This window comes from Pagrus pagrus (assembly GCF_965226575.1).
Source record: "Pagrus pagrus genome assembly, chromosome: 17".
NCBI lineage: Eukaryota > Metazoa > Chordata > Actinopteri > Spariformes > Sparidae > Pagrus > Pagrus pagrus.
Window position 1 is genome coordinate 19,886,202 of NC_140201.1, and position 14,670 is coordinate 19,900,871.

The following is a 14,670-nucleotide window of genomic DNA, read 5'->3' on the forward strand; positions in this document are numbered from 1 at the left end:
GAGACAGCAGCAGTACACAAAATTCATCCAAGAAAAATAAACATATTAAACAAGACAATAATACAACAATAATAAGAGCTATAACTGGAGTCACTTCTCGTTTGGAAAAAAACAGTAAAGATGGAGTGCTAATCGACAAGAGCGCTGCCCTTTTCACAGCTTTACGTGACATACAAAATTAATAGAACAAAGTATAAACAACGAGATAAACAATATGCAAGGCATGCACGATGCAGAACAGGTACATTGAAAAGTCACAACACAGGCCTGTCTATTTTCCTTTGAAAGGAAATAGATAATCCTGTGTTTTCGTTGGTTTTGAATTAGGAGAGGCCACGATATAATCTTTATTATATGAACTTTTTTAAAAATGAGTGTTTATACTTTTACATGAATTAATAGGGCCATTTGCAATAGTATATGTAGGCCTACTTTTACTTCTTTTCGGAAAACCGGCAGAAAGTGACGCACGACATCCTGCGCCCCTCTGCTGGTGAGCACGAGCTGCGCTCGGATTGGTGGACGGAAGCCCCCCCTCTCTTGTCCTGAGCGCGCGAATGCACCTACGTCTCCCTCACACAGTCGGCTGCTTGGTTAGCTGTTAGCTTAGCGTCTTTCGCTCTGTGTTTTAAGCAGAGCACACAAGAGGGCCGGAGACAACACTCTCTCTTTGTCTCCGCATCTCAGCTAACCTCGAGTCTCTGTGGTCTATAGCTGCAATGGCGGACAAGGAAGGTAAAATAAAGGCTTTTGTTGTTCTTAGCGACACATAACGTGGTTAATTGCCATGTCTCAGCTAGCTTAGGTAGCGGCTAGCTACCGTGGCTCTGTAGCTGGCCTTTATCAGTTACAACAAAAGCCGGGTAAACTTTCATTGTGAGGGCTATTGCAGTATACAGCTCCTGTTTTCGCATCGCTGACCACCAGTTGACGTTTGCTACTAACGTTATGTCGTAGTTGAAAGGGAGGCCGCAGTACAACTACCAAACGTTACTAAACTGTGAATTGTGATAGCTAGTATGCTAATACTTGCACGAGCATAATCGTGATAGATATCGTTAGGTAAGCTAACGTCTACATGTTTCTGAAAACATACTAACATCCTGGCACATAGTGAACACAAGCTAGGCCGCGAGTTAATCAGCCGTCAGTCGTCTGCAAAGACAACCATAAACAGCCATTGATGTAGTGCTATAGCATTAACTGTCATTAATGCCCTGACTATAGCAGAGATACACTGGCATGTGTCCAGATATTCAACACCCTCAGTCAGTGTAAGCTTTAGACATATCTTCCAAGTGGTAGAAGTAAGTTGAAGTTGATATCGATTATCATTCATGGCTGGTCTGTCACTCTCTGTGCTCTCTCAGCAGGTGCATTTGATGATGCAGTTGAGGAGAGGGTGATAAATGAGGAGTACAAGATATGGAAGAAAAACACCCCCTTCCTGTATGACCTGGTTATGACCCACGCTTTAGAGTGGCCCAGCTTGACTGCTCAGTGGCTGCCTGATGTCTCCAGGTACACACTTTACACTATGGACCAGGAGGATTTCTCACATGTGTACACCATTATCCACTCTCTCAATAAGTGTGAATGATATTGATAACAAAACTTTTTCTCCTTACCAGGCCAGAGGGAAAGGATTACAGTGTGCACCGGCTGGTGTTGGGCACTCACACATCTGACGAGCAGAATCACCTAGTTATTGCCAGCGTCCAGCTGCCCAATGACGATGCCCAGTTTGATGCCTCACATTATGACAGCGAAAAAGGAGGTGGGAGACTTGTGTAGTCCTATTCCAAATAAGTTTGATTATTCAGTCCGGCAGATTTATAATGTGCTGAACAATTGTAGCAGGTCCATGTGATTTAAAGACACAGACAATATGTACATTATCACTCTCGTTATAACTTGGTAAAGCTGGGCTTCAGTGATAATGTTTATAATTAGACTGTTTTGGACTGATCAGAGTTGCTGTCCATTAATATCCTATATATAATATATAAAGTATGGACTTCTTATTGGGTCTGTATACTCTAAACTCATTTTCTTTTATTTCTTTGCAGAGTTTGGAGGCTTTGGCTCTGTAAGCGGCAAGATCGAGATAGAAATCAAGATCAGCCATGAAGGAGAGGTGAACCGTGCCCGCTATATGCCCCAAAACCCCTGCATCATCGCTACCAAGACCCCCACCTCAGATGTGCTGGTGTTTGACTACACCAAGCACCCCTCCAAGCCAGGTACGTAGATCATACACAGTCCAAGATACTGCTAAAGGTGCCTGATCTGTAAACACGTTCAGAAAGTAACATGGACTAAATTGTATTTCAATAGTATTTTGTTTATTCAGTTGTTATTACTGTGTATCTGTTTTTGTTTTATGATGTAAAAGAAATAGACATTATACTTCATTGTCCACAGATGCTTCTGGAGAGTGTCGCCCTGATCTGCGTCTCAGAGGCCATCAGAAAGAAGGCTACGGTCTCTCCTGGAATCCAAATCTGTCTGGCTCTCTGCTTAGTGCATCAGATGACCATGTAAGGGACAAGTCAGGTTTTATTGCTGTATTCAAGTATTATCAGGCATATTTCCATATTTAGGGAGTTTTTTTTGTGTCACTAATTTAAACATTCTTCTCACAATAGACTCTTGCTACTTTGCATTAGATTTTGTGAGTATTGATAGATTTGTTTCCCTCGTCTTTCCTAATCTGCAGACAGTCTGCCTGTGGGACATAAGTGCGGTGCCAAAAGAGGGGAAGATTGTTGATGCGAAGACTATTTTCACTGGTCACACTGCTGTGGTGGAAGATGTCTCCTGGCACTTACTTCACGAGTCACTCTTTGGATCTGTTGCAGATGACCAGAAGCTCATGATGTAAGAAACTTTAAATAAGTCAAATCGAACAGAAAAGGTTCACCTGAAAAGTTAAGTGATTTTGTTCAGTCCATAGACTGATATCTGTCATTTTCACCTCAGTTGGGACACTCGTTCAAACAACACCTCCAAGCCCAGCCATGCAGTCGATGCCCACACAGCAGAGGTCAACTGTTTGTCATTTAACCCTTACAGCGAGTTCATCCTTGCCTCTGGGTCTGCAGACAAGGTAATGCGATATTCCAACACACCTTAATTGTCCCGATTTTGCCAATATACTGCATGTTGCTTAACTCTGTGATACTACGTCCTATAACTATTTGAATAAATACTGATAATGCTGTTGCTGTTTTGTAACTGCAGAGTGATTGTAGAGATTATGAAAATCAGGCATGTATTGGTAATCTCTCTTCTGCTCACAGACTGTGGCTCTTTGGGACTTGAGGAACTTGAAACTGAAGCTGCATTCCTTCGAGTCACACAAGGATGAGATCTTCCAGGTAAGATGTTTATTACTTTATGACATTTCCTTGAATTAAGGAGGATATCTTGTATTTAAATCTGTAAAGTTGGTTAGAAAGACAATAAAATGAGGTATATCATGCAGATGCCTAGATTGACATTTTTTAAGTTTCTTAGACAAAAAGAAGGATCAGTACTTAGCAGATATACACCCTCTGGGTTAAATGTTCCTGACAAATTTAATTGTGATGAGAGTTTCAGTAATTTACATCTGTGATGCTCTTCAGGGTGATCTAACTTGAGTTCTCTGACTGGCTGCTCTAGGTTCAGTGGTCACCTCATAACGAGACCATACTGGCTTCCAGTGGAACAGACCGTCGCCTCAATGTCTGGGACCTCAGGTAAACAACATTTTATCCTCAGTTCTCCACTTAATGCGGCTCTGTAGCATTCCAGCTTCATTTCTGCTGCCAGAGATGATGCCCTCCATTCCAGTACTTATGGTAACGTCCACCATCCTGTGAACGGAGAGGCTCGACCACATTGCAAGCGCAGCTTTTTCTTTTTTTTTCTGTGCTGTCTAATGCACTTGGTATATTTTTTGCTAATGCGATGCTTTGGCTTTCCTTCTGCTAATGAAACCTAATCATGCAACACAGATCAAATTTCAAGATGAGAGGACTTGCTGAACAGTCATTGAAACTATTGAACACAACCTGCCTCTGGAACGCTCTCAGTGGATATTTAACTGCAGCACCGTCTTGGCATCCAGTGGACATGTCAGGTTAATCATCCTGTAACATTGTTTGGTACCAAATTGAACTCCTCTGTCTGTTCTGTAGTAAAATCGGAGAGGAGCAGTCACCAGAAGATGCAGAGGATGGCCCACCTGAGCTGCTGGTGAGTCTCATTTAAGCCTGTTGAACTTTGGAAACGGAGATTCTCTGTTATTGCTAACATCATCTTTTATCATAATAACGAAAATGGTGGCTTTTCTTCTATCTAGTTTATTCATGGAGGACACACAGCCAAGATCTCTGACTTCTCTTGGAACCCCAACGAGCCCTGGGTCATCTGCTCTGTGTCTGAAGACAACATCATGCAAGTTTGGCAAATGGTAAGACAGCTGAGACCACATTTTTATAATGCTTGTTAGCTACAGATGGAAAGAGAATGGGATTCCTTTTTGTAATACATTAGAGGGAACTATTTCCTCTTAACAGTATACAAGATATTAAACGTTGCAATGACATGTTAAGGTTACAGAGAGCAGGCAGGTCTGCAGTCAAGATCCTTTGTCTCTGTATCATGTGGATCAGAGAAGCCAACAATTAATTTGCAGAGAAAAGTCGCGTGATGGGAGGTTCCTGACATTTCAGCTAACGACTGCAAAAAGAAAATCTCAGTCAAGATCGATTTTTGATAGAACATTTGGAGTAATTCAGTCAGGGCAGAGTGATGAGACGGAAGAGAAAAATGGTAAGTATACTACCTCAGTTGTGTGTTTATTTCCTTCACTGTGTAATGCTTTCGTAAGCTATTGAACTTCTGTCTGTCCTGTATCACTGTACTGTAATGGATGTCAGAAAAAGCTGCCAATTAACCATTTCGTTGTCTTGTTTTGAAAAATTGCACTTTTTCTTGTTGTACTGGGAAAAAATGCTCAGACTTGTAAATATGTAATAACAACAACAACAACTGAACAGTATGTGCCTGACACACTGATTCTCCTTTTAGGCTGAGAACATCTACAACGATGAAGATCCAGAGGGTTCGACAGACCCTGAAGCCACAGCATAGCACCACTGCATGCTGTGTGTATTTACCTACAGCCTCATCACAAACTGCCAAACTGCCACATCAGTAGTTCCAGGCAGCTACTTCTCCCCCATCCTTCTCTACTGGTGGGACAGGCCGTAAATCACTGTAAATACAACAAAGAAAATGATCATGTGTAGCCCTGGTCCCTTTTGGAATACTCAAAGTGAAGAACTCATTTAATTTAAATATATTGCCTGAAGAATCTCACCCATGTTATTCGTAGTGCATATAAAATATGTATTTTTGTAACCAAATTGGCTCTCCCATCTACACTGAAATGTTTTTCTGTAATAAATAAAATTTATTTCTAGGACATTAGATCTTGATCATACTGACGGCCCCAAAAAAGCGATGATTTACAATAACCTACTGTCATAAAGTATAAACAGCCGCCTCAGCAAAAGTTGGAGAAGTTGCAGGGGGAAAAAAGTTTAGTAAATTGCAATTGGGGTCCTTTACACTATGCAGAGTGACGGTTACTTTGACACATGTTATTTGCAGGCTAGCTTATTGTTATAAAAATGCCAGTCTCATTGCCTCAGTCTGGTCATCACCTTATTGTTCTGGATACTGATTTTCACACCAGCTACTTCCGAATGAAATTACAATTTGGAGTGAATTTGCGTTTTAGATGTCCATTTGTTGTCCCACCTCCCCTCACCTTATTCATACATAAATCATTTAAATGTTTTCGTGATATAGAGTAGTGTTTGAACTTTTTATATGTTCAATATTTGTACAGTGAGTGCATTCTTAATAAAACGTGTTTCATTAGTCTTTGCGTCCACTTGATGTATTGTCAACATTTTTCAATATGACTGTTACTTACATAGTAATGAGATCATTGGCTTGCTAAGCTTGGAAATATTTTAAACAACCGTTAATCCTTTTAGCCAAAGAGTTGGTAATGCCTGATCATACTTTGCTCAGACCTTTTTATGTGTCTGGTGTGACGTCTTGGTGCTTTACTGTCTGCCAAACTCACTCTCACTCTATTACTCTGTGTCCCAGTGTTTAGTTCTTCAGCCATACTGCCCTTATAAGAACACAAACTCTTCATGCAGAGACATTAACTCGTCAGTCACACTCGGGTTACCACGAACACAAAGCCTTTATTCATAACAAAAACCTTTCTACAAGTTGCAGTCTGGTTCTTCATAGACTGTTCTAAAAAGCTTTTCAATTTAATTTTTGTGTATCTTAATGTTTAAAGTGCATTCATTGATCCTTGGAGTTCACTATATTGCAGATAAAAAATCAGTTTGTAATGAAACATAACTCAGTTTTTTTTAAAACCATAAAATCATGTCTTCTCTTCGTCACCCTTCTTACGGTTCTCAATGGCAGCCCTGTGAAAAAAAATTGTTTTAATTAATCAGAGCTTTTGGTTTTAAAAACTATTGTACAGAATTGTTCAACAAATCTTACCTGTAAAGGAGCAGTTGCTTGGCCAGGCTGTCTCGCAACTCCTGAATCTCTTTGTTTTTTCTCGTCTGAATCCTTAATTCCATCTTCAGCTCTCTGCTGCTCTCCTCCAGATAATAAACTGTCTCCTGTAAGAATGGTATAGCTATATTGGTTTGTGGATTGGGTGACCCTGCCTTTTACTGGGGCACATTTGGACAGTTTGCCTTTATTTTTTTCGTCTTTCTATCCATCCTCTTTGCCCATTTTACATGTACTCCGTAATGCCATCTTGCTTACCTTGTACTGTCCCACATCCTCTCTCCTCTGTATGTGAATTAGTTTGAGTTTCTCTTCCAAGCAAGCTCTCTGGAGCTTCAGCTTTTGGATCTCCTCCTTTAGGGGTCTCAGCTGTGTCTTCAGCTCCTGGGCGTGCTCTTTGGCTTTCACCAGGGCACCGGCTGTTACCTCCCTTCTCTTCAGCAATGCTAGCATAATGGGTTCATACCTGGCCAAGACACGCATTGACAATAGGACAATTGAAAAAAATAGTTATGGTGATCAAGTAAACATGATTTAGAGTCAGGTAAAGCCAGTACTAGACAGTGAGAGTACCTGTCCTCCAGAGCTTTCAGCCCACACTGCAGGTACTGTTGGATGTCCCCACAGGAGTGCCTTCTGCACTCGGTCAGCTCATCCTGGGTGTTGGAGGATTGATTAGAGCTCTGGGCATGAAGCTCTGCTTGCAGGTCTAAGAGCTGCTGTTGTTGGGCCGTCCTGAGTTGGGAGTTCTCTTCTGTCAGCTGGAGCACCAGTGACTGCAGCTTCTCCTGAAGTATAGGATAGGGCTGCAATTAACGACTATTTTGATAGTCGACTAGTCATCGACTGCTGTAACCACTAGTCGACTAGTCAGATTATGAATTGCACAAAAAACAATGGCTCTTATTATATTTAAGTGGCAGAAGCAATAAAATAATGCCAAGACAACTCCATCTGCACATACAGTAATAGGCTAGCTACTAGCATGGGAGCTAACTATCTGACCGAGGCGCATCTGAGTCTTCTAAAATGTGTTTCCTCTTCAAATGCTCTTACAAATTTTGCATGTGACCGTTTTCTTTGTTGTGTCCAGGATGAAATGTTCCCAAACTTTGGACCTGTTATTTTGCGTTGGCGTCACTTTAGCCACTTCCAAGTTGTCAGTGTATCAACGAGTTGGGAAAAAGTGAGATGTCTCACTCTGAGCTACTCCAATTGGCTACGGTGAAACATTGTTAAGCGTGGCATCGCATGCCGTGGGATAAACACGCGATGACATCACTAACGTCTAGTCGACTACTAAATTAGTCATCGACTAATTTAGTAGTCGACTATTTGTCGACTAGTCGTTGCACCCCTAGTTTAGGATGATAGATATTTTTATGTGGGCATATGCTTAGAAATATGATGAAGCGTTCATGATTTCTTTTAGGGGTTTTCTTACCTCTTCCCTTTTTAACAGCTCCACTTCACGGTGCTGGGTGTTCAGGGCGAGCTGGTTGTGAGCACAGTCCCTTGCCATGGTGAACAGCCTCCTCTTCAGCTTTCTCAGCTCCTCCTGCAGCCCCTGTCTCTCCAGGTCCACCTTCCACATCCTCCTCTCCTCCTCTGCTCTCTCCTCCCTGAGGCTCTGAATCTCCCTCTTTCTCTCCTCTCTTCTCCCCTCTTCCTCCCTCTTCAGTGCATTCATTAGCTCTGCCACTTTGCTATCAGTTGGCTCCTCTGTCTCCTCTTCATTGCTCCCCTCTGCCTCATCTCTGTTTTTATTCCCTCTCAACTCCAGCACCTCCGCCAGTAGTTCCTTCCTCCTCTTTTCTAACCGCTGTACCTCCTCAATGCAGTCCTCCATCTGAGAACCTAGTGCTGCAAGGTCATTCATGCCTGATCCCGGATCAATCGTGTCCATGTCTGGCTCCTGTCCCTCTTCAGATGGCAATTCAGTGTTGTCTACTTCAATCCCAATTACATCTTTGTTTGCGCTTGTGCCTTCATTAGTTGAAATATATTCTGTCTTTGTAGCCTCAAGGTGCAGTGGGTCGTTTTCTTTGTTATCCAGTGGCATTGATGGTTCTGAAAACCTAAACTGAGGACCAAGAACCATCTCGTCTGTTTTCAAATTGCCTTGCTTTTCCAGTCCATCCATTAAGAAGCCACCCATGTTGTCACAGCTAAACACAGGATTCTGCTGGCTTCTACTTGTCAGTGGACCTACTGTCACCTCACTTCTGCTTTCCTTGGAAACTTCATCTCCCCTTTCGTGTTGACCAGCCCAGGATTCCACTTGCATTGGCTGGGTCTCTGACCTCATTGGCCTCACTTGCTGTATGGGCACCAGTGTCGTACCCCTACAAAGATTAGGGTTCTTACTTATTTGTACATATTCTTGACTTGCATCTGCAACCCAGTCTTGGGGCTCAAAGTCCATCCCAGCCTCTTCCATACAGCTCTCCAGCATAGCCAACATTCCCAACAGCTGGCCCTCATACTCCACCATGGTGTCACTGAGTTTGTTACCCACTGAAGTGAGAGGCATTTCTCTTTGGCGAGCAGCGTCTGTGGTCACTCCACACCTGTTGGTGGTAGTGCCCAGGCCTTGCGCCTGACCTTGCAATTGCTGGTCTTCTGATCCAGCCCCATCCATGTGTGTGTCAATATAGCTTGTGGAAAGATATGCATGGGGAGAAGAACTTCTTTCTCCATAGCTCTCCATTGCTTCTTCCTCTTTCTTGAGGCTATGACTTGATTCCGTTAGGCTTGTTTCATTGTAACTGACCGAGAAGTTTGAACCAAAAGGGATACCAGTGAGCTCCCCGCAGCTTTTCAGTAAGTCATCCATCTCCTGCAAGTATGGCTTGATCAAGGTTGATTGATTCAGCATTGTTCCTGTGAAGGTGAGCCCAGATTGTGCCATGTTGCACTCTGTTTGCTCCATCAGGGTTCTGTCTGGATCCAATTCCTCTTCTTTAATGAAGAGAGGGTCGAACCCAGTAGATGAAGTGTTATCATCCAGGTCCTCCATTGGCTTAGCCTAATTCTTGTAGCGAATTTCGATGTAGAAGTCGCCTTTACAACCGTCTCATCCCTTGACAAAAGCAGATTCATATGTTAGACCATCTAGATAACGCATATTAAGCATGATAGCTGGCAGTTGTGTCTCATGTGATAAACACTACGCCTAGACTGCATTGATGACATTTCAACAGATGAGTTGGGGTAATATTTTGACCAGATGTCTACAGTAAACTATGCTGATGTCATTGGCACATGCAGGCATGTAGAGCTGGGCAAGGGGCCGCTGAGCAAAGGGTATGCTAACAGCAGCTGTCTTCATAGTCTGGATCACCCAGGGACCAACTGGCTGCTTGGCAATGATCTGACACACACCTCAAACAAGCCTACTCATACATTCACATGAACACCGCAACAATACTAATGTAAACACATACAACCGGCTTTCGTCTGAAGCTCCAGCAAGTGGCATTACACAGATTACATTAGAGAACAAGTTATCATAACATGTCGTTGTGCCGATGGATGGGCATTTGCATTCTCCCTTGGTGAATAATGTAGCTGTAATTTCACCCTCTGAGGTGTTTGCCAAGACTGGCCAGAGACTCCCAGAGAGTAAATTGATCAAATTGACCCAATACTGTCATTGGCAGAGATAAGTAGTGTAGAAATGGCATAGAAGACAAGTGTGACATTCATCTGATAGCTGCTGCCTCCTCGCCAAAACCCCCTAAACCAAAGTTCAAGACACTGCTTGAGCGTTTGTGTCAAACTGGGTCAGATACAAAAAATCTACAGCACCAAGAGCTCCCTTCTGTGTGTCCCCTGTGCCCAAGGACTGGACAGTTTTGTGCTATGGATGGCTGACCAAAGCCCTGTGGAAGACAGGACAGTCACCAGCTGTCTTGCTGCAGGACAGGCCTGGGCACAAGTCACATTCCTTTAGACCTCCACCACCCAAAGGCAACACTGGCCTATATTTGTTGAGCACTCTGAGCATGTACTTTTCTCCTTATAGTAATCATAAAATCAAACTTCTTTTTGTCTTCATGTGATACGTTCATCTTTTTAACTGCTAAATAAGAGTTAGTTGAAAGTTTTGAAAGACTCGTGAGAGTGGCATGAATGGTTATAGTTTGGTTTTCTTAGGAGGCTTCCAATCAAATTTGAACATCAATTAAACAAACCATAATTTATGTAAACATGAAATATAGTTGTACTTACTTCTTTGCTTGTTTCTCCTGGCCTTCTGCGGTATCCTTTAGGATGAATCCGTTAGAAATGACATGAGGTTCAGACGACAAGGCAGAGTGAGCGGCAAAGAGTGAGCGTGAGCAGAATGTGCAGATGAACTGAGAGAGGAGGAGGGGGAGTAAAGACAGTTGACCCAGCCTCTCTCTCAGTCAGTGTGCTGCTATGTGTGACCATGACTACCTCAAATCTGTTTAGGTTTATTAATAAACACTGGACTGGCAGAGTAAGGAGCAACAGCAGGCTGTTTGAACCCAAGAGGGTTAAAGGATTTGACAAACTGGACCAATAAGAATGATACCGAACACCTGGTAGCCGTATGTGTTTGTCAGCTTGTCTCATTTTATATTTGTCAGAAGACTTCAAAACAACCTCTGTGAAAGGTTGACGTGTTTTTATTGCGTGAACAATTGCATTTTTATGAATCAAATGGCAATGTTGTCATATGCAAGGAGAAATCTGCTTTGTTTCAAGACAGTTTTAAGAAATGTAGGATAGGATCATTACTATGATGAACCTTCAGTTGAACTTGTAGAGCACAGACATCTCTTAATTGTTCCTTCCATAGTACCAGATTGACAAGAGGCATCACAGCTGGATGCAGTTATTATGGTTGTTGTTGAGAGGTGGGTGTGTGCATGTGTAGAGGGTTTATGATGTGTGTGTTTATGATGAAAGAGAACATGGCTCAAGGATTCCACCCGAGCCTCTTCATTATCGCAAAGTCTTTAAATAGCTCCCTGCGCATTTGTGGCAGCTTCCCACGGGGAGGATTGGTTTTCACCCTAAACTTCTGACCCCAACAATGGACCACAGGTGGTCTTCTGTAGTCTAAAGAGAGGGCAGAGAGGATGAGACAGGGCTGTTAAAGATGAGGCAGGGGAGGAAGAAGAAAGTGAAAAGGTTCCAGGGATAGAGGAGTCAATGGTAATTAAAATATTGGAAAGATGGATCAGTGGAAAGACCTGTATCTTGAGCTGCAAAGACTAAATGTTTTTATTATTTTCATTATTCTGTATTTTAGGATATTTTATATATGTATGCTTTTTTTGCCTGAACTTTCATTTCATACCTTTCATTCTACATAATTTTTCAAAATGTAGGAACACATGTTACAGTCAAACACCACTAGATGGCCCCACAGTTTAATTTTCAGTCCTCATCATAAGGGTAGCGCAAAAGGAACTATTGAGTCTAACTTTGAACAACTAGTTTTGCTAAACGCCTCTCAACCCAGTCTTTCTGTTGGCTTTTCCATGAACACAGCAATTGATATAATAAAGTCATGATCAAATTGTCAATACAGGATTAAGCACCAATATTATAGCCAAATATGATGTAGTTTGTAACAAGATATTGATGACAGACATCTTGACCTGAATGCTATTCATAACTTTTCACCCTATTTCTGTTTTTTTATCATGTTATTTCCTTTAATTTGTCATTGAAGACTAATTCCTGCTTTAAAAAGGGATAAAGAGATAGAAAGAGAATTATTAAACCTGTTTTGCCTGTGTGTCTTACAAAATGAACAAAACTATCCAACATTAAATCCCACTTTTGGAGTAGTTATATGACCTTTTTTTTTTACTAAATACACTTTTATTTGCACTTAACACCCTATAAAACAGCAACGGTCATTCCTTGGACATTCTGACTCAGTCTTTCCATGAAAAGATTACGTCCCTTGTGCTCAAGGAAAGATGTAATGTTTATCTAATTCACCCTTGTTGACCACTGTGACTCTGTGTTTTGGCAAGTCTAGGCTTTGGGAAAGACACGATAATTTACATGAAGTGTCACAGGGATTATCTGTTTTAACACTGTTGTGCTGATGCACACCCAAACAGCCACAGGGATCTAGACACAGACTTTGAGACTATCCATCACTTGCCTGCCATAAAAATCATCTTTTCAGCTCCTCTTTGTCTCTTTTCTATCATTCATAGAGGATGGGGAGATCATCAGTGTGTGTGCGTGGGTGTAGAGTAGAACAAGGGGGAGACCAAATATTTATGGGGGCGTTGTGGCTGAGGACTGAATGTCCCACTGAGATAGGCCATATGCTGGACGTTCACTTGGACTGCAGTACTGTCCAGACTCACCAGAACATCCTGTCAGTGTGTCCTCCTCTTCCCCCTGTTTCTCTTCTCTTTCCATCCTTTAATCTGTCTTAGTAAGGCATCACTATCTGGAGAAAGCTGCGATCACAAAGGTTTGTTTTTATTCCTTTGTGTCACTAGTTTCCTTTTGTACAAGATTTACAACATATAAGATGTCCACAGTTCATATTGCGAACAATTTTAAACCTTTTCTGCCTTTGATTTCAGGCTTTTTTAAGCTCAAAATTGGGCTTTGGTGGAGGAGCATCTTTGCAGAACAGTGTGCATTGTATTATTTACTAAGTTTCCTGGTTATCATCTGTATTTGTGTGATTTTCTGACATCTGTGTTGACTGGTGGACACATTAAGTGCCTCTTCATAATACATATCCTATTCAAAATATGGTCCACTGTTTGTTCTAAAAACATTTTAACAAGAACAGTTTACAGTTCATTTTCATTCTGGTTGTGCTCATGGTTTTTGTCAAATTTGGTGGTGGTAACCATATGTTGCCCTCAGGGATTAATGATTTTTCCACGAAAAAGTAACATTAAAGGTGCACTATGTAGTTTTGGGGAAGAAATTTTAAACCGAAGAGAGAGATCCTTATTGACTGATTTTTATCCCTAAACAAACTAAATTAACAAACTTTATTTGTTTTCATGACTGAATAAACAAACTGACCTTAAAGGACAACACAATTTCACACAGTTTGACTTTGTTTATATGTGGCGGACCCTGCCACCTTTCTAGCTTCAAACAGTGTTCTGGGGACCTTATTTTCCTCTGAGAACAGCTTGTTTAATCAGTTATGGAAAAGGTAATTATGTCTGAGTTTGTATTTCTTGACACAATAAATGACATAGTGCCCCTTTAAGACGTTTCTGCTGAATAGTATCAATAAAAAAGTAATTGTTTATACAACCCTGACTCCAAAAAAGTTGGCATGCTGTGTAAAATCTAAATACAAACAGAATGCAATCCTTTTCAAACTAACTGTGTTCACCAACAATGTTTTATGAAGTGTTGCAGAGCCCATGTAGTAATATTGTTTATATAATCATGTGTTTCCCAAAGTGGTGAACACCGCCCCATCCTTGCTTGTGAATGACTGAGCCTTTCTAGGACCCACATTTTGTTTTATTTATGTTTTACACAGTGTACCAACTTATCCAAATCCGGGTTGTAAAACAGCGCACATCTAACACCCAAACAAACTACTGGGATTAGTCTGGTAGCTACACAAATGTTTTATTTAGAAAATAATTTAAATTAAAAGATAATCCGGTGATCAAAGTTTTAGCTGTGTTGAACAAAAACATGGTAGCACATCTAAATCTCATCTAAAATATGAGCCACCAACCCGCAGCCAAAATAATAATGTCGCTGTCTTTATCTGATCCAACATGCATTGTTTTTTATAGAGGCATTTAATTGTCAGATGGAATTCCCAAAGTTAGAAGGGCATGGGTCTTTAATCACAGTATAACTTCAAATTGACACTTCTTCCCAGTACAACCAGTCTTCTGCTGCTGCGATAAGAGATAATGCCTTGCTCTAGGGCACCTTAACAGCTATTTATTGCAGCAAGAGAGAACATTGCTCAAATTTCCCCAGGCACATTTTCTCAGTTGGTCAGGGGATTTGAACACTTCCAAACTCTATTTTCTCTTCTCTCACTTTGCTCCCTGCCGTCTG

General features: G+C 41.5%; 2 protein-coding genes across 2 annotated transcripts; one reads left to right on the forward strand and one right to left on the reverse strand.

The window, feature by feature from the left end:
- The first annotated feature begins 540 nt into the window (after positions 1–540).
- rbbp4 (retinoblastoma binding protein 4) lies at positions 541–5,937 on the forward strand. The gene is made up of 12 exons (XM_084379745.1): positions 541–735; positions 1,371–1,521; positions 1,632–1,777; positions 2,070–2,243; positions 2,425–2,540; positions 2,720–2,880; positions 2,983–3,109; positions 3,303–3,380; positions 3,667–3,743; positions 4,185–4,242; positions 4,349–4,459; positions 5,080–5,937. Exons 1-12 carry the CDS (start codon positions 720–722, stop codon positions 5,140–5,142), a joined length of 1,278 nt encoding a protein of 425 aa, XP_084235871.1. The 5' UTR covers positions 541–719; the 3' UTR covers positions 5,143–5,937.
- sync (syncoilin, intermediate filament protein) lies at positions 5,802–10,980 on the reverse strand. The gene is made up of 6 exons (XM_084379744.1): positions 10,843–10,980; positions 8,054–9,691; positions 7,183–7,397; positions 6,868–7,075; positions 6,592–6,716; positions 5,802–6,512 (listed from the first exon to the last, which is right to left on the reverse strand). Exons 2-6 carry the CDS (start codon positions 9,626–9,628, stop codon positions 6,467–6,469), a joined length of 2,169 nt encoding a protein of 722 aa, XP_084235870.1. The 5' UTR covers positions 9,629–9,691; positions 10,843–10,980; the 3' UTR covers positions 5,802–6,466.
- Positions 10,981–14,670: the final 3,690 nt, after the last annotated feature.